Below are 26,279 nucleotides of genomic sequence, written 5' to 3'. Positions count from 1 at the left end.
AAGAAATGAACATGACATGGCTCCTGGTGCTGGTGCCAAAGTCAAAACACGCCTTCAAGACCCAGGCTTAAGAAATATATTTCAGGGGCGCCTGGGAGGCTCCGATGTTAATGTTAAGAATCTGTCTTTGGCTCAGGTCATGATCTCCAGGTCCCTGGATCGAGCCCCACACTGGGCTTCTGGCTGGCTCAGCGGAGAGTCTGCTTCTCCCTCTCCCTCTGCTTGTGCACTCTCTGTCTCTCTCTCTCAAATGAATAAATGAAATCGAAAGAAAGAAAGAAAGAAAGAAAGAAAGAAAGAAAGAAAGAAAGAAAGAAAGAAAAAGAAAGAGAAAGAAAGAAAGAAAGAGAGAGAAAGAAAGAAGAAAAGGAAAGGAAAGAAAAGAAAAAGAAAGAAATGCTTTCCAATAGTCACTGATCCTTATTTAAAGGGATCTTCCATGGGACACCTGGGTGGCTCAGTTGATTAAGCATCTGCCTTTTGCTCAGGTCGAGATCCTAGAGTCCTGAGATCGAGTCCCCCATCAGGCTCCTTGCTCAGTGGGGAGCCTGCTTCTCCCTCTGCCTGCCACTCCCCCCGCTTGTGCTCATACCCCCTCCCAGACAAATAAATAAATAAAACCTTTTTTAAAAATTTAAAAGATAAAAAATAAAAAAATAAAGGGATCTTCCATTAATTCATGTATTCAAAATCCCCTGGCAAATGCAGATTAAAATAAGATACCACGGCATTCACTACACTGGCAAAGACATCAAAAAGCAGGGACTCTCATTCACTGCTGGTAGGAGACTACGTTGGTGCAACTAACAGGGAGTGCAACTCAATTATCTGTGAAAGCCAGACAGCTGTGTGCCATTTCCAGGAACTCTTCCAGGCATATGTCCTGGAACACGCTCATACATGTGCCAGCAAACAAGTGCAAGGACACTTGTTGTGAACTGTCTGTGAAGGTGAGAAACCACAAATAACCTAGAAAACTGCCAACGGACAGTCACGTGTTCATGAAACGGAACCCTAAAGCAATAAACTGAAGGAAGCTGTATGCAGCAACAAGCAGAGACCTTACAAACAGTGGTGAGTGAATAATGCAAGCGAGAAAGACATACACCGCATTTATGTGGGATTTTTTAAAAGCACAAGTTATGCACACGCGTGCGCGCGCGCGCACACACACACATACACAGAGCTTATGGGCAGCATATGTAATAAAGGATAAAGACAGAATTGAATGCACACTAATGCCTGCCTCTGGGGAGAAACAGGAGGGGACTGGAGAGGGAAGCACCAGGAACCTCAATTTCCATTCTGATGTGCTACAGATTTTATCAGAAAGAAAAAAAAAAACCAAAAACCTTAGGCAAAAATGATAAATATGGTGGACACACGAACATTTGTGATATTCTATCCCTTTCTGTAATTTTGAAACTGTGACTACCAACCTCTAATTTCTTTCAAAATAAACTCTACGCTGAGTGAAAAAAAAAAAGTCTCAGAAGATTACATACTGTATGACTCCATTTACACAACCTTCCTAAAATGACCAGCATATAGAGACGGAGGAGAGCTTCGTAGTTGCCAGGGGTCAGAGAAATGGGTATGGCTACAGAAGGGTGATGGACGAGATCTCAGTGGTGACGGATATCCCATATTGTGACTGTCAACATCCTATCGTATTGTGTTATGGTTTTTCAAAATGTTATCACCGGGAAACTGGATAAAGGGCACACGGGATCTCTCTGTATTATTCCTTGAGACTACTGACCACTCTTGCCTGCCGAGAGCAGAAAGGAACCCACAGGTGCCACACCACCAGAGATCAGCACGGAGGAGGCCTCCCCCACACCATCCTCTCTTGCCCAGTGGTTTTAAAGAACTGGTGCTGCCTCCTGGGGGCACTCTCAGTGATGGTGATGGAGGACAATGGCCAGGGTAAGGATGCTACGAGTCCTGGGCACGAACAGCTGTGCATCCCACGCCCTGCTCCTGTCTGGGCTGTCTGCAGACATCCACATGATGAACCCGTCATCTACAATCACTTACATCCACATACAAATCTCTGACCCATCCCAGGGATTTCTGGTGTCTGCTCTACTCTTGGAAGCATGAAGGGCTGGGTCTCGGGGTGTACCAAGAGGTGACAGACCTTCCCTCCTGACTCTCTGGCCTTTCTGGTAGAGCAGTCAGCAACGCAAGGAGCCTGACTCTGTTCTACACATAAACACTTATTTCCCATTTCAGTAGATAAGAGTTCAGATTCTAAGTTAAAGATTCATGTACATGACTTATATTTATAATAAACGTCAGGGACTTATCAAATCCTGTGCAAAATGCAGAATTTAAATATACACCCAACTTCCCAGAAACAGAACTACTCTGTCAACCAGGGAACACTGTTTGGAACTTTACCAAGTCGCACCTCCATGGCAATGAAGGGATCTGATTCAAACATCACCCGCAACTGTCACATTCATGACCCCATCTGTGTTTCGGCGTGAATACATTTTACGTACAAAACATCCACCTGTATTGTGAACTCTTTTCCCTCTCGTGTTCACGAACGGACTATATTATTTATGAACATCACTGAAGGGGGTGTTGTTCTGCCAGAGGTATGAAGCAGTATCTCAGCACCGCCCTCCAACGGACACGTGCTGCTGACCCCAACCCTAGCATGGCCCCATCTTCAGTAACCCTTCTGCTCTCTGGACTCACCACCGCCACAGTGGGCATCGCTCTAGCACCCACAGGCCCTGAGCACCACTTATGCATTCAGTTAATCATTCCTGAGCTCCCACGGTGTGTTATGCACCGTGCTGAACCAGGGGTACAGAGGTAACCAAAGAGGAACCTGCACCACGGGTACCTACATTCCATTTCCTCATCTCTACCCAGCCTCCCTGACCACACCAATCTTACTAACCTTCTCAGCCTGTGGGTCTCAGGTAAGGGCACTTCTAGGATAACCCTAACCCCACCTGGAGACCCCTGGCAACACAAAGTCACTCTCAAACTCAGATCCCGTTTCTTTTGAGCACCTATCTTCATCTGAATCTTATCCATCTGTTCACATACTCTTCTGTCTGTACCCCCTCCCAACCCCAGCACTGTCTCTATGAGGAGGGCCTCCTCTGGTTTGTTCACAACTAAAAACTATCTGGGGTGTCTGGGTGACTCAACTGGTTAAGTGTCTGCCTTCAGCTAAGGTCATGATCTCACAGACCTGGGATTAAGTCCTGTGTCTGGCTCCCTACTCAGAGGGGAGTCTGCTTCTCCCTCTCCCTCCCCCTGTTGCCCCACCCCCATCCCCAACCCCGCTGCCGCTCAATGCTCTCTCTTGCTCTGCTCTCTCTGAAATAAATAACATCTTTAAAACAAACAAACCAAAAATAACAACTAAAAACTATCTGGCACACAGCTGGAGCTCAACAAGCATTTACTCCAGGAATACAACCATCCCCGCCTCCTTCTGACTCTACCGTTCCCACCATTCTCAAAGCCCATGTGAGCCATTTCCAGTTCCAGTGGTAAAGACTCGAGACTCAGAGCATATCCAATGGATAAAATAATCTAGGAAGAAAACGGCTGTCAACAATACAAACACTGAGTCCCTGACTCAGTTTCTCCACTACTCTGCCTGTCCTGGCCTGGTACCCCAGCTTGGATGCCACCCTCAATCTGCACAGGTTCTCTCTACCAGGGATGCAGTGTCACCAAGAACACCCAGGTTTTGTTCTTTAGGGCAACCTGCACTACAACTCTGGCCCACTCACGCCAGCTAAGTGACCACCACAGCCCAGCAAACCCCTACAGAGCCAGAGGATCAGAGAGTAAAATGACACCACTGCAGTGACTCTTCCACTCTTGGGACTGTGCACTGCATATGGGTGTTGTGCTCAGGGCTGGCAAGTGATGGGTCCAATGTCACACAAGGGTCACAGGGAACAGAGCAAAGTCACAAACCCAAGTATGTGCAGACACTAAATCCTACAAACCCTGTCCACATAGCACCCTATTTCCAATTTCTTCCCAATATTCAAAAAATGGAATAGTTTGGGACGCCTGGGTGGCTCAGTCGTTAAGCATCTGCCTTCGGCTCAGGTCATGATCCCAGGGTCCTGGGATCAAGCCCCGCATCGGGCTCCCTGCTCCATGGGAAGCCTGCTTCTCCCTCTCATACTCCCCTTGCTTGTGTTCTCTGTCAAATAAATAAATAAAATTTTTTAAAAAATGGAATAGTTTAATTTTAGCCCAAACGGTCAACATTCAGGGGTTACTACATTTCCTCTTTCTTCAAGACATTTTCCCACCAACCTCAGCTTCTTTTTTCTTTGCACGGACTTTCTCCACTTCCATAAGGATCTTCTGGGATTCATCCACATTTCCCTCAGCTCCCAGTTGCTCAGCTTTAGCAAGAAGTTTTCCTATTTCTTCATTCAATTCATGTACTTTTTCTGCCTGAAAGAAGACGAACAATCAGGTAAGCAGACATCTAAAACACAGAGACAATGAGTGTTTCTCTTGCTGTACGTCTGCTCTGTTCTACCAAAATTAAATGGAATAGCCAAGATCCTCAGTGGATCACAAGCAAACTGTAACAATTTTGACATCTTTACTGGCACCGCTGTGACTCTGACCTTAAACTAAACTTGCACGCTGCATTCCAGTAAGAGGAGCAGCATGCCTGTCGCTTCGAACATGGTGGCATAGGTCATTATGGTGGTCACTTTCCAGGCTGTCTCTTCTCACGTCCTCTATCACAACTCAACCTTCGGGTAAGGGCCATAAAATGTCCGGGATTAAATGCACAAACTTGTACCGTAAGCAGAATGCCTAATAATTTAGGATTTAAGGTAGCAACACACATATCCTAAGCAAGGCTTTTATAAAACTGAGAGGAAAGGACACTGAAGAGACTCGTCAGCTGCACTCAAAGACGGGGAACCGAAGGAGGATGTGCTGATAGGCCAACAACACATAGATGTATCTTCTTCATTCTTCAGGACAGCTGCATCAGTGTCTAACCATTTCCCAACTAACTGTCCCCCATTTCCTGCTTTTTGTGGGGGTGTTTAAAAAGCAAACTTTAATAAATATGTACAGTGGGGGGAGGGACAGAGGCAGCAAGCAGCTCCTGGAGGTAGAGAGCTTGCTGACAGCTCTCTCTCCTTACTAAGAAGCACCGAGGCAGCAAGGACTGTCCACCCGAAAGACAGCACAGTCAGTGCTCATGATAAGCTGTTAGTCTGTTGGCAGGCTGGTTTTTACCAGACACTGATTTGTACACACAACTCGAGGAGAAAGTCACCCAGGCATACCTTCGCAGAAACTTCCGCACTGATCTCCTCTTGTGTCTCTGCCAGGCGCTTCTTGGCAAGCTCAGTTCTGCGGTCACACTCCGCGATGAAGGACTCCAAGTGATCCATCGCCTAGCTCAGGAGAAGCAGACAGCGTGGTCAGTTTCGAGTAAGGTCTTGGAACCTGTCAGTTCAATAGGACATACACTCCTGGGTCGGTTTCTTAAAGCCTGTAAGTTCAGTGGGAAGATCTTCAACTACACTACAGCTGGCACATCAACAATCACATTAAATCAAGGGAAGTTTGTTAAACCAAGTGATCATTCAGAAGCATGGTCTTTTCACCGCTATTTATTTCTAAAATTTGTAAAAGGACCCCCATCCCTCAATAACATTTCCCGATTTTTTTTTTTGGCCGTAAATAATAGTGTTCTCTGAGGGGTAGGAAAGGCTGGACTGAGACTAGTTATCAGAGGCCCTCTTCTGGTGAGCTGTGGGGATGCCGATGATGTACTCACTGGTCTGTGTGAGCCACGTAAATATTATTCCCTCATGTTCTGAGGGTAGAGTTCCCCCTTCCACCTCAAAACAAAACAATAGAACAAATATTACTGAGAGCTGTGAGCATGGTTAGTTATTGCCTGTCTAAAGCAGCAGGAAAACTGGTTATTACTTACCCAAAGAGATAAAGGAAAAGAAGCTAGAAATCTAATTGCTCACTCTGAAAAGACCTGTGGGGGAAACACTAAAACACTAGTAATAAGCTGCTTCACATGTATTAGACAGTTAATTTGCCATGACCAAAGGCCCCAGCATAACTTCCGATAAACATATAAATAGGGTGTCTGTCAGGCTACGACCAGTGGTTGGCAAGCAGCACCTCTGAAATTACACCCACTAGTCCACCTGCAGATGTTGGCATTGTGTTAAGTATGACAGCAGGGAGCTTAGCACAGGATGACAGGACTGGATCACGTGATCTATCACCAAAACATAGAGAAGATAAAACTTTGGATGGAGATGATATAAAGCAGATAAAAGTTAGGCCAACAGACCAAGTGGTGATAATCTATGTCCCTCTGCCCAAAGATGGCCAGAGAGAGCAGGTCAACTGTTAAGAAAGCCCTCTATAAGGATGAGCGTGACATTGGAATGGACAACAGGGTTATGGTCTCCTCCGGAAATCTTAAACACTCTTTTCAAATAAATGCATACTTGGACATCAGTCAAGACAGAAAAGAGGCTCTGTGATGGTGCCAAGCCCGTCAGGGTGCTGGAGAAAGGCTAACGCAGAATGACCCACTGAGGCCAACTCCCAATTTCACTCCATAATTTTGGAATTCAGAACCTCTTTCCTGTTGTTGGTCATCCCAAATATTCCCTGATAAACACTTCACTATGTTCAAATCAAACAATCAGGAAAACAAATGATCAGCATTTGTCTGCATGCACCATACTTCCTGGAAAGATAGAGCTGACAACTCTGCTGACAGGGTGATACCTTGCCAGGATCAAGGTGCCAGCAAACTGATACACGTCACATGCCTCCTATGCTCATAAGGGACAATGGATCCTAGCAGACCATCCTCAAATGCCCCAGGTGCACCCACAAAGAGGTACTGAGTCTATGGTGCAGAGGCCTGTTACCTACCCAAACAGTGTGATCTCACACCCAAGACACACACACGAATCCACCCATCAGGGGTCAAGTGGGTGACATGTGACAATCCTACCAGCACCTCGACCAATTAAAGCAACCAGCTGCAGCTTCAGCAAAATTCAAATGAGCTAGAGACTCAGACATCTGGTAAGCTGAAAACTAAATGGTAACTTCACAACACAGAATAGGCAGACCACAGAGACATCTTTTAACTGCCACGTTCTTAAAAAGATGGCACTTTTGAGATGCCCGGGTGGCTCAGTTGGTCGCCCATCTGCCTTCAGCTCAGATTGTGATCCCAGGGTCCTGGGATAGAGTCCTGAGTTAAGCTCCCTGCTCAGGGGGTAGCCTGCTTCTCCCTCTCCCTCTGTTCCTCTCCCCTTCTCATGCTCTCTCTCAAATAATAAAAAATAAAAAACTTAAAAAAGATGGCAGTCTGTTCTACAGCCCCTTCTCCTCTTCAATGTGCTTGTCCATTTCAGATTGAGTCCTAAAATATATCAAAGAGGAGAGGTTTAAATAAATTTATTTTTTTAAAAAACGGTATTCGAGTCAGGGCACCTGGATGGCTCAGTGGGTTACACATCTGCCTTCAGCTAAGGTCATGACCCCAGGGTCCTGGGATCGAGCCCCACATGGGGTCCCCCTGCTCAGCAGGGAGCCTGCTTCTCCTTCTCCCTCTGCACACCCCCCTAATGCTTTCTCTCTCTTAAATAAATAAAATCTAAAAAAAAGGGGGGGTATTCAATTCTAAAACTTAAGTCCCAATCACAACCTGCCATTTCCTAGAAAGTCACCAGAGTGGTATGAGGAAACACGGACTACTGAGGCCTGAGCACGGAACCGGCATCCAGTAGGCACGTGCGTCTCACTGCTCTGGAGGCTGTTCCTCCACACTCAGGGCTGTGCGGTGCTATTCCCAGTGTTGCCAGCCCAGCAGAAATGACACACTGGCCAAAAATCAGTGAGCCTGAGACACTCTATCAAGGAGACTGGTCATAGTGAACATGTACACCTGTGCTGTGCTGCATGTCCACACAGGCCTTGAAGTGGCCACATGGAAACTGGGAAGGTTTCCTTTTCCCAGATGAAGAAATTGAGGTACAGTTTCCAAACTACTAAGTGATGGCATCGGGGTACAAGGACCCTTATGGTTTGGCTCCAAAGTCCTTACATTCAACGTGCACAACTCTGAGGCAGTCACCACCAGCTCACTTCACAGATGAATAGAAAAAGTTAAAATAACTTGCCCAAGGTCACAAAGGGATTCTAACCCAGGATATCCAACTTAGTAAATGTAACTATTATACTGCACATCTGTAGACAAAAAAGGTAGGTATAATCAGAACTGGTCTCATGTGGTATATTAAAGATAGTCTGGAAATTAGTTGATATGATACACAGTTTCGGAAACCTGTCAAAACATCACAAACCAAGACAATTTGGGGAAAAAGTTAACTATTTATTGAGTTAAAAAGAATCAAATTCTTGGGGCGCCTGGGTGGCTCAGTCGTTAAGCGTCTGCCTTCGGCTCAGGGCGTGGTCCCGGAGTCCTGGGATCGGGCCCCACATCAGGCTCCTCTGCTGGGAGCCTGCTTCTTCCTCTCCCACTCCCCCTGCCTGTGTTCCCTCTCTCGCTGGCTGTCTCTCTCTCTGTCAAATAAATAAATAAAATCTTAAAAAAAAAAAAAAAGAATCAAATTCTTTGTATTTTCAATATGTGGATACTAAAGAAATTGTACTGCTCTGTAACTTTTTCACAGGTTAATGTGTTAATATTGCTGTTTGTTGGCCAGTGTTCAAGTTGAGAAACTTGAAATGTTATTTATACAGATTACCTAGTAGCAGACATTATATACCCTTTTCTCGGAAATTTCTGGGTAAAACACTTTCAAGAAGTCAAGGCCTGGCCCTGGCATGGTCAGGGTGAGGCTGTCTTAGGCTAGAAGGAGCCAACGGTGAGGTGAGGACACGAAGGCACCTTCTCCCAGATAAAACACCAGCAGTTCCACCCACCAAGCTCAAGCCGAGGGTCTAGGTAGGCAATACCTACACAAAAAAATTACCTTTCTATAACTCTGATTGGCAAAGACACCAAAATATGGTTACTCACTGTTAGCAAAGACGTGAAGATGGGCACTGTTCTACACTGCTGTTGGGAGTATTCGCCCCGCTGGATAACACCATTGTATCATCAAAACCCCAGATACCCCTCTGATCCAACAGTTCTGCATCTAGGAACCTCCCCTGGATACGTGCATCCCATGCATACATGCACACAATGGCAATGTGTAATGCAGCACCGTGATCACCAACAGGGGACTGGTCCTATAAAGCAGATATCCACTCTTTGGAATGCTGTGCAGCCACAAAAAGGAATAAGGAACTCTATACTAAGATATACTAAAAAGCCGAACAACAAAAGGAAGGGGCAAGTTAGAATAGGTGTATAAATTACCGCTCCTGTAAGATTAAAGAAAGGAATATAAACACACTGTCTGCCTTAGGTATCCACACCAACTCTAAAGCAAAGAGAAGACACTGGTTATTTCTGGAGGAAACCAGATGACTGAAGAACAGAGCAGGAGAGAGGTTGCACATGTGCCTTCTGCACTGATAAATTCTGAACCCAGGGAAAGCTGGACATGTTTTTATGTTAGTAAGAGACACTGCAACCCTGGTGAAGTAACCCCTCTAGGCACCAACCCTAATGCTGCTTAAAGCACCAGGCCGAAGGGGACCCTGACCACCAACAGGCCAAGGCTGCCTGCAACAACTGCTGTCAGCTGAGGTGACACAAGAGCAGGTGCAAAGCTCTGCCTCTGAAACATTCCAGTCATGAAAGAACTTAGATCTGATGATCAAGCCTCCAGATCGAACTTCTACAGTGTAAGAATTTCAAAGACAAAGGGAAACATGTTAAAGAAGACATCATGAGGCTATAATCAGTAAAATCCAGGGTATGAGACTTTTTAAAAAATTAAGTTCTTCAAACAAACAGATTTAAAAAGATTTACAAAGCATTCTGGGACGCCTGGCTGGCCGAGTCGTTAAGCGTCTGCCTTCGGCTCAGGGCGTGATCCCCAGGTCCTGGGATCGAGCCCCGCATTGGGCTCCGTGCTCAGCAGGTAGTCTGCTTCTCCCTCTCCCACTCCCCCTGCTTATGTTCCCTCTCTTGCTGGCTGTCTCTCTGTCAAATAAATAAAAATTTTTAAAAAAATGTTTTTTTACAAAGCATTCTAACATGTAGCCCTTCCTTTGAATCCTGAGTCAAAGAAATAAAACTATAAAAGAATCCTTTCTGAAGTAATCTGGGAAATCTGAACACTATCAGATGCTAAAAAATTGTTTTTTAAGATAACTTTTTAATAAAGTCCTCAAATTCTAGATATACCATTTACAGTATTTACAGAGGAAATTCTGTCTAGCAGCTAGTATAAAGTAATCCGGGGCGGGGCCACACATGCCTGCCTGGCTCAGTTAGCCGAGCATGAGACTCTTGACCTCAGGGTTGTGGGTTTGAGCCCCATGTTGGGTGTAGATATTACTTAAAAAATATAATCTTTTTTAAAAAAGATTTTATTTATGAAAGAGAGAGAGAGCGCACGTGCACCACAACCTGGGGGAAGGGACAAAGGGAGAGGGAGAAGTGGACTCCCACTGAGCAGGGGGCCCAACTCGGGGCTCCATCCTAGGACCCAGAGATCACAACCTGAGCTGAAGGCAGACGCTTAACCGACTGAACCACCCAGGTGCCCCTAAAAAAATATAATCTTAAAAAAAAAATCCAGTGGGGAAACACAACGATAAAGATGAAACAAGAGTCTTCATGTCAATAATCACTGAAAACTGGGACACAGAACCCAGAAACTTCGTTATCATATCCTGTTCACTTCTGTATCTTTAAAATTTTTCTTTAACACATTTCTAAAAACATGCCAAGTAGATTCTGTCACCACCAAGTATGATACCAGATCTCAACACACATGGCAATGGCAATGCTGAAATATTTACAGATAAATGACTGAGATGTGTGCGGTTTGTCTGGAGATCTGGGAGAAGCCGTGGAAGATGAAACCCAGCTGTCTGTGGACTGATCATTCCCAACCCTAAGTGATGGGCACAAGGAAATGCACCATATGATTACATCCACTTTTGATATTTAAGATTCTGCACGATAAAGTTAAAAAAAAAAAAAAAACACCTCCCTGGTGGGATACCTGGGTGGCTCAGGTGGTTAACCGTCAGTCCGACTCTTGGTCTTGGTTCAGGTCATGATCTCAGGGTTGTGAGACTGAGCCCTGTGTTGGGCTCTGCACTCAGCATGGAGTTAGCCTGAGATTCTCTCTCCCTCTGACTCATTGCTCCCTCGCAGGTACGCAATCTCTCTCTCTTTCTCAAACTAATCAATCAATCCCTGGTAAATCAACCTTTCTTGGTCTTTTTCTTTCTTTTTTTTTTAAGATTTTATTTATTTGAGAGAGCAAGAGAGAGCATGTGATCACAAGCAGGGGGGAGGGGAAGAGGGAGAAGCAGGCTCCCCACTGAGCAGGGAGTCCGATGCAGAGTTCCATCCCAGGACCCTGGGATCATGACCTGAGCCAAAGGCAGATGCTTAACCCAGGCGCCCTCTTACTCTTTTTTTAACAGAAAAACAATCCATGTAATCATAGAATTTTTTTTTTTTAAGATTTTATTTATTTGACAGAGAGAGACAGACAGTGAGAGAGGGAACACAAACAGGGGGAGTGGGAGAGGGAGAAGCAGGCTTCCCAATGAGCAGGGAGCCAGATGCGGAGCTTGATCCCAGGACGCTGGGATCATGACCTGAGCCGAAGGCAGACACTTAACGACTGAGTAACCCAGGTGCCCCATCATAGTTTTAAACTGTTCTATGAACACAACTCCCTACCTCCTTTTTTTTGCCAGCAGAGCCTGATTCTGACCCAGAGTCAATCCTTAAACAGGCAGTGTGACACAGGTTTCCAGCAATTGCTCTTAAACACTGCTAAAAATCTAACCAACCAAGGTCAGCTTGTAGCAGGTAAGAAGCAAGTTTTTGCTGTTGGGGGGCCCAGGCTGGCTCAGTTGGAAGAGCTCGTGACTCTTGATCTCAGAGTCATGAGTTTGAGCCCAACACTGGGTGGAGAGATTATTTAAATTAAAAAAACTTAAAAAAAAAAAAAAAGTAGCAAGTTGTTGCTTTTAAGTGTTTGCTTCCCTACATCTGAAAGAGTAAGGGACTGCCTCCAGGAAGGGGAGGGCACACTCCATGTTTTAAAGGCCAGGTCTACCAATTCTCTAAGCAGTATATCTTTAATGAGACCACAAAACTCTCTAGTACACACAATTTTTTATCTTTGTCTTGCTCGTGATATCACCACAATTTTGTCATTAAGTAGATTCTGTAAAGTTGTGAGGGCAGTTTATGACAGGAGTAAACCGTAATTTACTGGGGCGCCCACGTGGCTCAGTCGTTAAGCCTCTGCCTTCAGCTCAGGGCGTGATCCCAGGGTCCTGGGATTGAGTCCCGTGCATCGGGCTCCCTGCTCTGCTGGGAGCCTGCTTCTTCCTCTCCCACTCCCCCGCTTGTGTTCCCTCTCTCGCTGGCTGTCTCTGTCAAAAAAAAAAAAAAAAAAAAAAACCAAACCCTAAAAAAAAAAGTCCTAATTTACTAACTCATTTCTTTCTTCTCGAACATTTCTGTTGTGTCCAATTATTCAATACTATAAACAATCCTACCATAAATACATTTGTGTGGAAACGTCTGCCTGTATTTCTAATTACTTCCTAAGGCTAAAGATTTGTAAAAATAAATCATAAGGCAAAAATGTTTTTACATTTTCATTTCTGCCTATTATGTTAGCTAACAGGACCTGATAACTTCACATGATACAGAAAATGTAGTTTCTTCTTCTCCTTTCCCACAAGAAATAATCACTTGACGGGGCACCTGGGTGGCTCAGTCAGTTAGGCATCTGACTCTTGATTTCAGCTCAGGTAATGATCTCAGGGTTGTGAGATCTAGCTCCGTGCTGGGCATGAGCCTGCTTGCGATTCTCTCCCTTCCTCCCTGCCCCCACCCTGACTCTTGCGTGGTCTCTCAAAAAAAATAAACAAATAACTTAAGAATTTGGTATATACTTTTTAAAACTGCATTAAGATGCATACCTAAACACTCAATTTTTATTCCAACCAAGCTGTCTAGTATATCATTTCACTGTAACATGACTACTTTAGCTCCTCTAAAAACAAACATATTTGGGTATTTTCACTAATTCAAAATGATGCAATGAACATATTAGGTCTTCTCATATATATGCAAATATCCTTATAGGACAACTTCCTACAAACTGCTTAAATATCTTAAATTTGTAAAAAGGGCTGATGAGTTCTTAAGATCTACTGAACATTAACCTATAAATTAAGCAACTAATTATGAAAACAGATCTTAACAGCAGGGACACCTGGGTGGCTCAGTTGGTTAGGCGTCTGCCTTCGGCTCAGGTCCTGGGATTGAGCCCCGCATTGGGCTCCCTGTGCAGTGGGGAGTCTGGTTATCCCTCTCCCTCTGCTGTTCCTGCTCTCTCGCTCTATCTCAAATAGATAAATAAATCTTAGGGAAAAAAAAGATCTTAATGATGTCTTCTACAAAGACAGTTATTATTTTAAACTAACATACCATGAATTAATAAACCAACTAAAACCCCAAGTTTTAGCAAAGTTTTTTTTTATAAAAAAATAAACAAAAGGTATGGATGTCTTAGCAGGACCATCTAGTCTGCAAAGCTTTCTCAGTGACACGACTACGATAATCTGTTCTTAAAAAAAAAAAATACACCCCGTGTATAACAAAAATGGTTTAAAATTTAACTCAAATGCCTGTTATCTTTAATACACTTGACAAACTTTTCAACATGAAAACGAACGTCCTGGGTTTGTGGTGAGGCGTCCCCGACCCGCCCACTACACGGAATCCAACTCCTCTCCCAACACCACATGCTGCCACCTCCATCAATTCTGGCAAATACCACCAGGCTTAGGGCGCTTCCTGAGACTCTGGTAAATGGTGGGCCCACCTAACAGAGTTACTGCCAAGAAGAGAGACTCTAGCAAAACACTTGGTGAGCTACAGAAAAATGCTACTAAGAAAAACCAGAACCAATCATGGATTAGTGACGGTCTACAACCTTTGACAATGAAACCCGTGCCCATCTCCCAACGGTGACGACTGCACTATAGCCCTTCCAGAAACCAACCTCAAGGTACTGGTCCAGGGCCTGGGCCTTGGACAGTGTAGGGACCTCACGGCAAGCCAGGAGCCCAGAACCACCAGCAGGTCATGGGGGGGGGGGGCGGGCAGCAGGTCAGGATTAGCAAGAGTCAGCCCACTGACCACATCTGACCAAAATATTACTGAAGGGTTCTGCTTCTCCAAACCACAATTTTGACATGAAAAATCACAACTAGCCTCCTGATAGATGTATCTGTTCATCCTGAATCAACTATCTTTAAAAAATGAAAATGACCTCCAGAGAGAGCTACTGGATGGCTGGTTACATGGAAAGGGGAGACTTTCTACCAGAGCCTTTTAGACCTCCAGAATCTGCCACAGTGAACATGCATTACCTACCAAAAAGATTTAAAAACTGATTTTCATCAAATTAACTTAACAAATCTGTATTTTGACAAAAGCCTTTATTTTTCCATTAAAGTTTATTCTGTAAAACTAAGAAGATAAAAAGTTATTTTAGCTTGGTATTTTAAAGTCCGGACGCTTTTAATTACTTTACTTATCAGAGTAACCCATGTACATCCAAACACTACTGATATGTATAAATTAAAAACTTAAGGGCTCCACACTGAGTATGGAGCCTACTTAAAAACTTAAGAAAAAAAAAAACTTAAAGGTGGGCTAAACTTTATGTCATGTGAGTTATATCTTAAAGCCACTGAAAAAACTTTTTAAGGTAAAACCTCCCTAACACCCAGAAGTATCTTCTTAGCTTTATAAAGCAACGTGCCACCGTGTGATAGCACGATTTATAAAACCAGTTCTCCATTAATAGTTCCATTATGGCCTCCTCTCCCTTTAAAAAAAAATTTGCAACAAACATCTTTTCTGTGTACTCATTTGCACATATCCCTAAGATATGTTCCCAACAGTGGAGTTCTTGAACAAGAACATATATGCATTTCAAATGAGGACTATGCCCTGACAGACTGCCCTCCTTCAAATATGGCTACACCAAAATGCCCTTCATTCTTCAGGGCAGAAGGATCTCTTCCACTGGTTATCAAACATTTTAATATGAACCACCTAGAAGATAAAAAATGATTTTTAAGGAGTTGGGGGAGGGGTGGTTACCTTTTTAACTGAAAAAGTAATTCCTATATATGGTAAATTTTCACATAGTACACAAAGGTGTCTTGCCCCGCTCTAACCCTCCAACCAAGTTAAGAGTGGTATGATCTCTTGGGTTCCTCTAAAACACCTCTCTGCACATCTAAACACGTTAACAAGTGTACAACACCCTTCCTTATTTAAAAAAACACACACTATGGAGGGGCACCAGGCTGGCTGTTGGTAGAGCATGCAACTCTTGGTCTCAGGGTCATGAATTTAAGCCCCATGCTGGGCACACAGCTCACTTAAAAATAAATGTAAGTAAAAATTAGGATGTATGGAATTTAAAGCATTGTCTAAAAACCAAGACACCGGGCACCTGGGTGAGTATCCGACTCTTGGTTTCAGCTCAGGTCCTGATCTCAGGGTCGTGGGATTGAGCCCCATGTCTGGCTCCACGCTCAGACAGGAATCTGCTTCTTTCCCTCTCCCTCTGACACTCCCACTTGCACGTGCACTGCACACGAGTGCCCACTTTCTCTCTACAAATAAATCCGAAAAATATATACATATATATCAAATATATATATATACATCTTAAAAAAACAGACACTATGGGGGCACACCTGAGTGGCTCTGTCGATTGAGTGTCTGACTCTTGATTTTGGCTCAGGTCATGATCTTAGGGTTTGTAGATGGAGCCCTGCCTCTGGCTCCATGCTCAGCGCAAAGTTTGCTTATCCCTCTCCTTCTGCCCCCACCCCCACTCCTGCATGTGCGGCTCTCTCTCAAACAAATAAATAAAATCTTCTAAAAAAATAAGTTAAATAAATAAACACTATGGAAGCATGATACCACACTTTGCTTATCCACTTAATCTGTCTTGCAGATAATTTCACATCAACAGTACAATGAACTAGCCCAATTCTCTTTTCACAGTTACACATCATTCCATCCTAAAGATCAACTATGATCTAGGCAGTCCCTTATTGAGGAAATCTACTTGGTTCCTGTTTTCTGCAGTTATAAATGCTGTAGGAATATTCTAGAACCAAAGTATCTTTGTACATATGCAAGCATATCAGTGATATATAATCTTAGAACCGGCCATGCTGGCATGTGCTTTCACATCTTGAGATGCTGAGTTACCCAGGAGGTGTATCAGGGTTATTTAATCCTCCATTTCTTCAGTTTTGAGTGAGGGTGAGCACCTACCATAGGATTAGATGCCCACTAGGAAATGTTCTTTTCTAGCCTATGACCATTTTTTTATTGAGTCACTGATACCATTAGTGTCAATTATGTTGAATTTTACATATAAAGATAACTAGCCCATCATAATACACACTGTAAATATCCTGTCCCAGTTTATTTTCTCTGTATGCATGGGAACTTTTTTTCAGTAATCTTCACACGCAACACAGAGCTCAAACTCACAACCCCTAGGATCAAGAGTCGCATGCTTTGTGGCCTGAGCCAGCCAAGCGTCCCATGTACAGGTATTTCTAATAGGATAAATTTTAAGTTTTTATACGAATGTACCCATCTTTCTATTATAGCTTCTAGACTTTATAGCATCAAGACGACAAAACAAAATTCATTCCCTGGGGATCCAACTGGGTATTTTCCTCTGGCTGATACAGTTTTCAACAACATTCATTTAAAAAAAAAACAAAACAGGGGCGCCTGGGTAGCGCAGTCGTTAAGCGTCTGCCTTAGGCTCAGGGCGCGATCCCGGCGTTCTGGGATCGAGTCCCACATTGGGCTCCTCCGCTGGGAGCCTGCTTCTTCCTCTCCCACTCCCCTGCTGTGTTCCCTCTCTCGCTGGCTATCTCTCTGTCAAATAAATAAATAAAATCTTTAAAAAAAATTTTTTTTTTTAATTAAAAAAACAAAAACAAAAACAAAAACAAAACAAAACAAGGGGCGCCTGGGTGGCTCAGTCGTTAAGCGTCTGCCTTCGGCTCAGGGCGTGATCCCAGCGTTCTGGGATCGAGCCCCACATCAGGCTTCTCTGCTAGGAGCCTGCTTCTTCCTCTCCCACTCCCCCTGCTTGTGTTCCCTCTCTCGCTGGCTGTCTCTATCTCTGTCAAATGAATAAATAAAAAATTTTTAACAAAACAAAACAAAAAACCCCACTTTCTGCACAATGGCTGAACACACCTCCTTCAAAATATACTAAATGACTCTGTGTGTTTCAGTCACTGACTCCATTTTTTCCATTAAATTGTTTTCTGACTTTAAATTCATCAGGTCATTTAAAAAATGCAGACATTCTGATTTAGTAAAAATGCTAAGACTTCTGATCCAGAAAACTTTACTAAACCTAAGATTTCGAAAAATAACCTGTGTACGTATCAGTCTCTGAAACCTGACGTCCCAAAGTAATGGCCTATTTGCATAAGCATCTGCAGGTTACTGAAGAATGAAAACTCCCAATATAGAAAAATTCCCTTTCCAAGCCTCTTCTGTTAGTCAAGCTGTTGCTAAAGGCTTTAGTTAATTCAAATATTTAACACTGAGAGCACACTGTAGTTAAAGAATGAATCTGAAAAACAATTTTAACCACTTTAAGACTACTGGTTTAAAGAGAGTTTACTCCAGTTACAACACATCCTTTAAAATGTCCTTTGGTGAGGAGACACCTTTCCTTGGCTTCCTCACACCAAGCTCTGTCCATTCCCAGGCTTCATTCAGGAACCTGAATGCCACCAAACCCCTTCACTAACCTTTGGTCATACTAGTGATGAAAGATTAGGGAAAAAATGGAGTGACTCTAAATCCTGCACTCTCAATGGGAGAGAGGTGAAAACTGCTGTTAAAGGGTGAAAAAAAAAATCGTAGGTATCACAATGGTTCGTGGCCTGGAAAGCTACTGCACATTAAGGTAATACGCAGGGTTCTGTGGTAACAAATTTCACAGAAGGGTAGGGGACAGATTAGGAAGAAAAGCCTTAAAAAGCATTCCTCTGGGTGGCCATAGTTTAAAAGAAAGTTGTGAAATTCCATTTTATAAGCACTGAATTGCAAAAACTTAACACTACTATTGGGGTATGAATTGATACCACAGCTTTATCAACAAGAGAAACGAGCGAGAAAAAGGACACCATTACAAAACTATCTTGCAAGGATGAACACATGCAATCCCTATAAGCCAGCAATTCCTCCCCTCGGGACCGACCCTAAATAAATCATAATACGTTCACACCAAGAATATATTCAAGAATGTTCATAATACTGTATGTAATAACAAAGGAAAACAACATAAACAAAACCCACACCCTTGAATCAACCCAACTATCTACAAACAATGAAGAGAGTTTGAGGAATACCCAAGCGGCAATGAGAATAAACCATACCCAACAAAATGGGTAAACAAAAATATAATATTAAATGAAAAAATAAAGTTATTAAAGACTGTGCTATGAAACTATTCTTCTAAGGCTTAAAAACAAGCAAAAATATAAAGTTCAAGAGTATCATAAAAATATGTAATAACACTTTTGAAAGGAAATGATACGTACAAAATGCACAACAGTGTTGGGGTGATAGACTGACAGGTAGACACCAGATATTACCGGCCATGTTCTAGCTTTCAGCCCTAGTGGTGGAATAACAAGCTATCTCTTTTGTAATTCTGCTTCACAACTTACAAATGTGACATTATTCTTGTTAGTTGATATTTGGCTCTTCACAGTAGGGACGAATTAACACAAAATAAAACTTACATCTAATTCAAAAAACAGGTCCCTTTCTTTACTTGCAATTTCATAATCTGCTCGGAGGGCCAAGTCGTGGATTTTGGTACATTCTCCTAAATCCATGCGCTGTGAAAAAGAAACAGAAGTTTACACATGAACATCTACCCACTGCAGAAAGCACGTGACCTGGTGTTTCAACTGTCACCAAAACAAACAATACCTTTTTGAATAGTACAGTATAATAAAAATATTAAGAAATAGCATATAGCCAAGAAATCTTGTTTTTCTTTTCCCACCATGATAACATGACACTTTGATACATATAAGTGTGAAGGTTTCTGTCTCTTTTAGATCCAGAGGTAACTGAACAAATAATGAAAACCATATTAATTAGCTTTTGCTAGTTTTATTTTTGCATCAGTCACATAAGAAAAGTCTATTCAGTGGGGCACCTGGGTGGCTCAGTCAGTTGAGTGTCCAACTCTTGATTTCTGCTCAGGTCATGATCTCAGGGTTCTGGGAGACAGCCCTGTGGCAGGCTCCACACTCAAGGGGGAGCCTGCCTGGGATTCTCTCTCCCTTTCCCTCTGCCCCTCTCCCAACTCAAGCTCTCTCTAAGTAAGTAAGTTAGTAAGTAGGTAAGTAAGTAAATAAATAAATAAAATCTTAAAAAAAAAAAACAAACAGAGAGAGAGAGTGTGAGAATGAAAAGCAGCATGGGGGAGGGGAGAGGTTGCAAGGAAAAGGCCAGAAAACAAGAGTATCATCAACAGCAACAAATTTCTAGGCATTCCTCCTGTGACCTTCATTACTCAAGACGGTCAATGCCTCAGGTGCAGAGACAAGGAAAAGCAAAGAGCAGATAGCAATCAGGTTTTGGCGACTGTAACACAATCTAACATTTGGCTTTGTGTATCTCTTTGTACACCAGAAGGCATAAAGCAGAATAGACCAATTTAGAGCCAAAAAAATACCTCCAAACATTCTCCTAACCTAGTAACTGACCCTGGATATAACTGGAGACATAGAATCGAGCCACTCAGTTGCCCCATTTGAGAAACAAAAGGTTGTTTCACTAAAACGAATGACCTGTATTACCAGTAAGATTAGCCTGATGTGCCACTAGTGTTGTAAGCACATGTAGACCAATTAGACAACAGAGCATATTTCTTAACTAAATTCTGAGTGCAGGATTGTGTGATGGCACCTTCCGCCTCTGGCCATCAAGAAAGCAAAAGCGAAGTTTGTATGCTAAGGATCATGCTATCAAGTCATCAAAACCCAGCATCGCAATGAGGAGACACACCTGTGATGTCCGAGCACTTGGACCAAAACATGTGTCTACGTAGCTAGTAAATAAAGAATGATGGAGTCCAGGACCTCTTTTAAGTTCAAACTACAACTACGTCCAAAATGAGTTCAAAAACTTCATGGATTATAAAGTCCTTAACATTTTAGGCAAATAAGGGAGGCTGGTAGAAACTGACTCGTGGGCCCTAGCCTCACAGAAGGTGCATGCCATGCTCACTAACAAAACATGCTTTAGTATAAACAGTGACAGCACCAACAATGGGCTCCCTAGCGTGGAGCTCATCTTCATTTTGACCAAGGATCAACTTCTGCATTTAAATGCTAAAGACCTCTTTTCTCCTTCATTATTCTTACTGTGAAGTTACATGTTAACTGATGTGTGTTGGTTACATGGGGGGATCTAGAGGTAGGGCAACAGTAATTCTACAAGCCAAGCTGTAGCCAGAATCACTGTCCCTGTTATTGCTGACAACTTTTCCATCATTCACTCTTTTAAGTATCAGTATGATTCTTTAAAATATATAGTCTCCACAAATTTTGAAAAGCAAGCACCATAGCTGCAAAGTAACTGGCAAATACCAGAAATGCTTAAAAGCTAATGAAAGCTGTATATCTCAAAGAAAAACTACCACCTGGGGAAGTAAGCACTAAAACCTTAACTACCAAACATCTTAAGTACAAATAAATTTCCATTCTAGAAACTTCAACCCTTAAGAAAAATTTGACATTACTGAACCACCCATGAAGCAAAAATTCACTGCGAGCCTTCCTTTGGGTGAGAATTCTCAAGCAGCCACTGCTAATGCAAACAGAGGATAGGCCTGGGTTCCATGGTTACTCTGGCTGTACATTTTCGGCTTTGTCAAGGAGGCAGGTAAGTACTGGCCAATTCCCCTGGCAGCTGAACAGCAAACAGAGCTGAAATACCACAGTGAGCCCTCTTCCAAAAGATTTTAAGTGGCGGTTAAATCTAGTCTGTCAGATCTTTTTTACCAAACACACACCTATGTTCTCTACCCTCTAGTGGTCTCACATTGCTGACAGGGAAGGGAACTAAAGGCTCCTCCTTCTCCTCCTTCCAGAACGTTTAGAAAACTGAGACAAGTTACACTATATTCCCTCCAGCCAGCTTACTCTCCCAAACCTACTAACCGATACTGTATTTGCCCAGTAAGCCTCAATAAAACTGTAACTTCCATTCCTCCTTGCCTCACCCCTAACTAATGACAGGAGACAGTTTTGAGCAACAACTTGGGCCTGGAGCAATCCTTAGAAGACTGAAAGTTACAACTACCTTCACTTAGCCACTGTGCTCTAAAAACTGACATTCATTCCATTTCAATTTTACACAAACAAACTCCTCAGAAGACCCACCATCCAACTCTACTGCTCACTTCCCAGTTCCACAGAGCCCATACCAGCGAAGCTCACCTTTTGCAACCACCCCCATCCAGCTTCCCAACCCTCATCCTAACGGACCCACAGCAGCCCCTGATACATTCACTTCCATCTTCACAGGTGTATGGACTGTCCTGGGTTTCCTCCTCCTCCTTAGTCTGCTTCTTCTTAGACTCCCCTTGCTGAGCCATCCCTCGCCGACCTGCTCAGTCCATGGCTTCTCACAACTCATCTGATTCCACAGCCTCTGCCTGCCTCTCCCCCTCACTCTCAGCACTTCAGACACGCCAGCAGCATGCCTACTGTCCCTCGGCTCCATCTTTCACCCAGGGCATTCTATCCCCAAACTGTGCACATTCTTCCTCACCATTCAAGTCTCTGCTCCAATGTCCCTGAGAAACCTTTTCTTATCACTCTACCTAAAACAATCCGTTATCTATTCATTGTCTGTCCTCTTCCTCCACTGGATAAAGACTTTATCTTACTGGCACCATATCCCCAGCGCCTGACACACAGCAGGTGTTTAATAAATATTTGATGAGTTAATCTGTACCTAACAATAAATATTTGTAGGAAATGCCCTCATTCTGGTTACCTTTCTCACCAGCACTCTGGAACAACGCTACCCAAGGATCTGACCACCCCCCCCCCAAAAAAAACCTGAAATGCTTCACACTCATGCACATCCATCCCTCTGCTCCTTTTGGCTTCTCCCACTAAGATCAATCAACAATTCCAGGTTATGATGCCTCCCCTACAGGATTTTCCTTCAGCAGAACTGCTTTTAACTAGTGCAAGCCATTAATCTACGTTGACGGTACCCACAATAATCCACAGTAAAACCTATCTGTACACCAGGTCAAACCAGAGGCAAAACCTCAGGTAATAAAGGTACAGTATTTGACATTCATTTCCTATTTGCTCTCTGTAGAGTCAGCTTGAGAAGATCTAATACATATGTGCGGTTTTCCACAGGCTGCTCCCCTCACAATGGTAATGAGAAAAGCAATAATTAATCATGAAGAAAACGTTCCCTAGTGGATGCACATTTGACCCTCAAAATGAGCAGACGGTTTCTATATTCCACGAGGTGGCTGTGCAATTTGAAAATGACGGTGGTCTTTATAGGACTCCTTTTCCCTAAGTGGCTGAATCACGGTAGGTAATTCTCCACCCTTTAGTCTTCTTCAATCCTACCTGATTTTGAATAAATGCACGTTCCATAAAACTAGCATTTATCTATCTGGTTCATCTAGAGTGAACATAAAATTTTAGGGGTAGATATTCATCGGATCATGTGTTGATTTCTTGAAAGGGTAATGTAACACAAACTAAAAACTCAGTGTTATACCCAACTGATTTATTAAAAACCTAAAAATTGGGTAAGAAATGTACCTTGTTAGGGCAGCCCTCTTGAGTCCCCTCCCTCTTCAGGAACTTTGTACTATCACTCAAACCTTGCATTGCTGCCCACCCCCCCCCAAAAGTACCTTGTTAGATCAAAAGTCTAGCATTAGCATGTGTTTGACATGAAAACCAACCAACCAACCCAGAATTTTCAAAGAACTATCGGCTGACCTGAAGCATACGTTTTTGGTTTGACCAAATGACACTACTCATACTTCCTAGTTGTGAATACCTCCATATAAATGATTCTACAAAAATATGATAACTTACAGAAAGAAATTTTTATAGCAGTGAAGTATGTCCCATAACAAAATTCCACCAAACTAACAATCTATCATTTGAACGGCAGTAGGTGATTTCTGCCTGGTAAAGGAAAATAGAATTCAACCTTCAGGGCCTACATAGCCCCCATGTCTGAGTGTTGTATGATGTTCCCCCAACCCCGAATACACCTACCGTCCCAGCCAGGATATCATGAGGGCAGCAGTCCAGAAGGTGACTCTTGCAGACACGGTCATCTGTAAACTTGACCCTCTGTCTGGTTTCGTCTCCTGAAATTCATTTGTGGTTTTAAATAAAACAATATTATCACATTAAACACCAAAGCATATGTGGTACAACAATTCACCTGGATGATTGGCAGACTACCAAATACAATGAAAAGCTGACCTAGAGATATTTACAACTGGAGCGGAATACGGATGTTTTCTGATGCTAAATGTATCATGAAGAATCACACTTAATGAGATCTGACTCCATCATTGTGCCAAAGAAGTCAAGGAATCTGAAGTAAGAGGCTGAGCACCAAAGGCCATTAACCCCACACATAGTTGTGGGCAATGATACCAAAACCCACGCTAATCAGAGGGCCATGAATCACCACATATGACTTATAGCTGGTAGTTTCCACCAACAGAAGCTATGTATTAATCTAATCATTTTGCTATGGACAAATGCATAGGCAGTATTTTGCCCAAAATCACATGAAGAAGAAAGCTTTCAAACTCTACCACTGACTGATAAATAATCTAGACCTAGTCTTCCTATCCCCTTCATTCCCACCCTTAAAAAAGAAGGTTGGCACCTGGGAGTCACTTTTAACACGACAATACCAAAGGAGAGAAAGAGAGAAAAAAAAAAAGGGAACTAGGTTAGTCAATACACACTGTGAGTTCCAACACATACTGTACCCATCTGCATTCTTCAAGACCTCAGCTGCAGAATTTTATGCCCGCTGTTGAAAAGTTTTAAAGGAAAAGTTTTCTTGCCCAACCTGCAGTAAGGAAGTCAGGGGAATGATACATAAAAGTAAAGGCAAAGTGGAATGTGACAAATTTTAAAGCTAATCTGTGTATACACAGAGCTGTGTAATACTAAAGGAGGAATATATTTTAGGATTTGCAAGCATCCAGGATTAATGTTGTGTCTTTTTATTGAAAATGTTTTCTTTCTAAACTACACTTTTAAAGTTATTTGTGAAAAAAAGCAAACACTTTTTTGTTATAACAGCTTAGAAATTGGTTGTGACTCACGGCTCGATGAACATGAGGCTTTTCTGCAACTCCCTTGCAGATTGATGTAGGCAGGCAAAGATACACTGAACCTTTATAAATAAAATAGAGGGGCCACAATTGTTCAGTTTGTATGAAATAAAAATATGGGAAGCAATTCAAAAGCAACTCAATATACAAAGAAAGCTAAAAAGCACTTATTCACCTATGAAATAAAGTGCAAAGAATCTGCACAGCCCTGCAAATGTGCCAATGTGAACTTACAACTTCATTACTTCAGTAGAAAAGAAAACACAAACCACAGCAGGTATATAGTTTTGCAAAGATGCAACCGCGTTCTCCTGAGACAACCACCATGATCTTTCACTCCTCCCTACAACCGTCATGGTACGACCTACCTAACGACTGCCAAGTGCTAGCTAAACAGAGGCTCTCGTGTGTGGCTGGGAAGGGAAGGGGGCTGGAAAAGCACTCGGCAGGAACCCGCGTGAGAAAAGCTCAATTTACGGCTGCGCTTGGTGCAGAACAGGAACGGCCGGGGTTTCGAGGCCCATCCGGCTCCCTCGGGTTGTATGTAGCTTCTTCCCCGAGGAGCCTCGGAGGAGCTCCGCCACCCGGCTGCCAGCGATGTGGAGCCCACGCTGGCGCCAGCCTTTCGCCGACTCCCCGGCTCGCGGAGCGGCGCGGGGCCGCGCGGGGGAGTCGTCGCGGCGCCCACCAGGGAGAAAGTCGCAGGACGGCAAATGGGGAGAGGGCTGAAGCCCCACCGACGACTCGGGCTCCGAGGGAGGAGCCCGCCGGGGACCCACCGCCAGCGAGGGAGAACCCGGCCGCGGCCGCCTCCAAGGCGAACCGGCTCAGACAAAGGCCCGGCGCCTGCGGTCGGCGCGCGGGGGAGAGGAGGGTGTCCGGCGCAGGCGCAGACGGTCGCGGCCCCCGCCTCAGGCCGCCCGGCGGCCTCGCCTCACTCCCGCCCCAACCCCTCGCCTGTCCGGCCGCTCCGACTCACCGTCCCGGGCCGTGCCCATGAGCTGGTCCAGCAGGGCCCGCATCTGCGCCTGGGCGGACATGGTGGCCGGGGAGGGCGGCAGGGACGGCCGCGACGACTCCTCTCAGAGCGGCGGCGGCAGCGGCGACGGCGACGGCGACGAAAGCTGGTCGCGTCGGCCTCGAGCCCGCTCGGCTCCTTCCCGCCGCGGGGGACGCCGGGAGGAAGTGCGTCGGTGCGGGTGTTGAGCCTGCCGGGAAGTGTAGTTTCTGGGGCGGAATAGAGAACGAAACGCCGCCCTGGAGGAGACTGGCAGGAGTGGTCCAAGCAAGTTGTCTAAACGGAGGACCCAGAAAAGTCCCAACCCTGATTTCATTCTAGGGCCCAAGACCTATGTATCCTACTGAGCCTAAACTGCAGTAAAATAAAATAGAATAAATAAGGTGTCTGACTTAGCCTGATCCTGGAGTCTCGGGATCGAGTTCCGCATTGGGCTCCCCGCTGGGCCGGGAGTGTGCTTCTCCCTCTGCCCACCCCCCCCCCCCCGTCCACTCGGGTGTTCTCTCTCAAAAATAAATAAAATCTTAAAAAAAAAAAAAAAAAAAAAAAGATTCTCCCTCTCCCCCTGCACCTGCTCTCAAAAAAAAAAAAAAAAGTATCTG

General features: G+C 43.9%; 1 protein-coding gene across 4 annotated transcripts in view; it reads right to left on the bottom strand.

Annotated features, from left to right (window-relative positions):
* The window catches only part of LUC7L (LUC7 like), a 36,936-nt gene extending 11,083 nt beyond the window's left edge, over positions 1-25,853 (bottom strand). For 2 of the 4 annotated variants that reach the window (XM_040635644.1, XM_040635645.1), the window contains exons 1-5: positions 25,639-25,839; positions 23,575-23,669; positions 19,030-19,128; positions 5,316-5,426; positions 4,312-4,455 (exon numbers count right to left, since the gene is read on the bottom strand). In XM_040635644.1, coding sequence (XP_040491578.1) covers positions 4,312-4,455; positions 5,316-5,426; positions 19,030-19,128; positions 23,575-23,669; positions 25,639-25,699 — 510 coding nt within the window. In that variant the 5' untranslated portion in view covers positions 25,700-25,839. Of the gene's footprint in view, positions 1-4,311; positions 4,456-5,315; positions 5,427-19,029; positions 19,129-23,574; positions 23,670-24,650; positions 24,722-25,638 lie in introns of all 4 variants that reach the window. The other 2 variants (XM_040635647.1, XM_040635646.1) reach the window with 2 other exon arrangements.
* Positions 25,854-26,279: the final 426 nt, after the last annotated feature.

The sequence above is a fragment of the Ursus maritimus genome, unplaced genomic scaffold (genome assembly GCF_017311325.1).
Source record: "Ursus maritimus isolate PB19 unplaced genomic scaffold, ASM1731132v1 scaffold_2, whole genome shotgun sequence".
In the NCBI taxonomy this organism is placed as follows: domain Eukaryota; kingdom Metazoa; phylum Chordata; class Mammalia; order Carnivora; family Ursidae; genus Ursus; species Ursus maritimus.
The sequence above is the reverse complement of the archived record's forward strand: the minus strand, read 5'-3'. Positions and strand labels throughout refer to the sequence as shown.